The 2,738-nt window shown below is 60.6% G+C and overlaps 1 protein-coding gene across 1 annotated transcript; it reads right to left on the bottom strand.

Moving 5' to 3' along the window:
• Nucleotides 1–349: 349 nt before the first annotated feature.
• On the bottom strand, nt 350–1,066 carry C15H1orf202 (chromosome 15 C1orf202 homolog). The gene has a single exon (XM_058701296.1). The coding sequence runs from the start codon at nt 825–827 to the stop codon at nt 477–479; it is 351 nt and encodes a 116-aa protein (XP_058557279.1). The 5' UTR covers nt 828–1,066; the 3' UTR covers nt 350–476.
• Nucleotides 1,067–2,738: the final 1,672 nt, after the last annotated feature.

The following is a 2,738-nucleotide window of genomic DNA, read 5'->3' as shown; positions in this document are numbered from 1 at the left end:
AGGGCCCCAGGGGGATAGGAGGTCCCTGGAGGGTGCGAGGTCCCCAGGGTGAAGGGGGTGGGGGTGGGGGACATATGCTAGGCCCCTGGAGGGTGCAAGGCTCCAAGAAGGTGTGGGACCCCAGAGGGGTACGAGGTCCCTGGAGAGTGCCCGGCCCCCGGGGCGGGGGCGGGGTGGCGAGGCCCCCCCGGAGGGTGCGTGGCCCCTGCGGCGCCTCCCTGGCTTCCCTTCGCCTCGAGGCCCGAGGCCCTGCGGCCTAGGAACGGCGCGCTGACCCGAGCCCTTTTCGTCCCCGAAAACGCGTGCGAGGACGCCAGGTGGCAGGCGCCCGGCCCCAAAGAGCCCCGCGTTCTCTCATTCCCGTGGCGTCGGGTTTATTGTCATTCCTCGCCTTTTGTCCATCACAACCGAACCAAAGCTGTGGGCACACGGGGCGGCCCGGGGTGGGGGTGAGGATCCTGGCGGCCGCCCGCGGCCTAGTCTCGGCCGGGCGCGCGCTCCAGCGCCAGCAGCGGGATCTCCTCCAGCCGCTCGGGCCGCTCCCCGCGCCGCAGGTAGCGCCGCCTCCAGGCCGCCAGCCGCTGCAGCAGCCTCTGCACGCGCGGATGGACCCACAGGCCGCGCTCGGAGTCCGCCCGGCCGCGCGCGCGCTTGGCCTTCCTGCGCCAGCCGCGGGCCGCGCCCCGCCGGAACAGCAGCCGCCAGCACCAGCAGCCCGCGCCGCCGTCGTCCGCGTCCCCGCGCTTCAGGCGCGCCGACCCCTCCGCCGGCCCGTGCTGCGCGCCCCCGCCACCGCGCCGGGGCCACCCGGGCCGCGCGTCCTCCATGCCGCCGGGCCTCCGCGCTCCCACGGGCCCCTCTCGGCAAATGGGTCCCTTCCGCCGCCTCCCGGGCGTCGCCGCGGCCTGCCCACGGGCTCCGGTTGCCAGGGGAACCAGAACGCTGACCCCACAATGCCCGGCCCGGCGGTCCTCGTCCCGGGGCCGAGCGCGCGGCCCACCCTCAGCACCTGACGAGACCCCGGAGACCCAGCTAAGCCCCCGGTCCTGGAATAGGTCGGCGGGCCAGGCTGTGACTGGCCTCAGTCAGGCGGGAAGGGATCTAGGACGTGCCCGGGGTCCATCTGGCCCCCCGCTGACTCCCACCTTAAGCATCTGCACGACCCCCACTGGATCCGGGGGTCGATGTCAGTCCCTGGGGGCTTGTCATCTGGGGGGGTGTGGGGCCTGGTTTCAGGTGTTCTGTACTTTTCCGCCAGTAGGGAACCAGAGTTGCAGGAGAGATCTCAAAACCTGATTTTCTTCATCCGACCTCTTCCTCGCGGAATTATGATTGATTTTTTTGCAGTGGTTTTTTTTTTTTTTCTGATTGCAACCATACGATTTTTGGTGGAAAAATTGAAAACACAAATGCAGCAAAGAAAACGTCTTTTCTCCTGCTTCTGTAATATCATTTTTGCACTTGTCAGTTTCTCAAATTCAAGCAAGGAAAAGTTAAAATAACTCCCCCCTGTTGTGCTTATTATTTCTAAGCACTCCAGCCAACATTCTGTACATTTCTCTCTCTCTCTCTCTCCTTCTCTCTCTCTCCCTCTCTCTCTCTCTATTTGTAGCCCATTGACAAGTGAGCAAGCTCAGATATATCTGCCTGAGTTTGAATTCTGGCTCCAACATTTTCCAGCTTTGCTCGTACAGAAATGAGTGCATCATGGGGCACCTGGGTGACTCCGTCAGTTAGGCGTCTGACTTAGACTCAGGTCTTGATCTCGCGGTTTGTGAGTTCCAGCCCCACATCGGGCTCTGTGTTGGCAGTGCAGAGCCTGCTTGGGATTGTCTCTTTCCCGCTCTCTCTGCCCCTCCCCACTCGCTTAATTAAACTTTAAAAAACAGCAACAACAACCTGAGAGGTGATGAGGAACTGTCTCACAACAGCCCCCAGCCAGCTGGAGGCAAGTAGTAAATGCTCTGGCAGCTCCGACCAAGCCCCCCGTGCCCTCCTGTTCTGGAAGGATTGCTGGGATGTTCTGTCAAGACTTAGATTCGGCTGCAATTCTTGGCTGGCTTCTGTGGCCTCTGTGGATACACACAAGGTGGTCAGGGCACCTGCACAAACCTGTTCACAAGCTTCCCGAATCTTCTTCTAGCTGTTATGGATTAAGCTGCGTCCCCTGAAAATTCCTGTGTTGAAGTCCTAAGCCCTAACGCCTCAGAACGTGGAGATGGGGCCCAAAGAGGTCATTTAGATGAGGTCATGAGAGCGGGTCCTGATCCAATATGGCTGGTGTCCTCCTAAGAAGAATGGGACACCGACGGACACACAGGGAAGACACAGGGCAAGGTGGCCATCGTACAAGCCAAGGAGAGAGGTCTCAGAAGAAACCAAACGTGCCAACACCTTGATTTTGGCCTCTCAGGCTGCAGTATTGTGAGAAGATAACATGTCTGATGTTGAAGCCATGCAGTGTGGCATTTAATCATGGCGGCCTTGGCTAAGGAAAACACGGGCTCACTGGCTTTGCCTCCCATTTCATTTTGCCTTAAACCCCTCTTCTTCCTAGGTCATTCTGCTCTCAAAGCACCAGGAAGCACTTCCTAACGCTAAGGCTCCGCCACTCCCACGTGGACACTCTCTGTGAGGCTCTGACCAGGCCTGTGCATCGTCAGGCCACCGGGAAGGGCTGGGTGGTCACAGACAGAGCCTCAGGCCTGGCTTGGAGATTGGGGTTTTCAGATATCTGC

The sequence above is a fragment of the Neofelis nebulosa genome, chromosome 15, assembly GCF_028018385.1.
Source record: "Neofelis nebulosa isolate mNeoNeb1 chromosome 15, mNeoNeb1.pri, whole genome shotgun sequence".
Classification (NCBI taxonomy): Eukaryota; Metazoa; Chordata; class Mammalia; order Carnivora; family Felidae; genus Neofelis; species Neofelis nebulosa.
The sequence above is the reverse complement of the archived record's forward strand: the minus strand, read 5'-3'. Positions and strand labels throughout refer to the sequence as shown.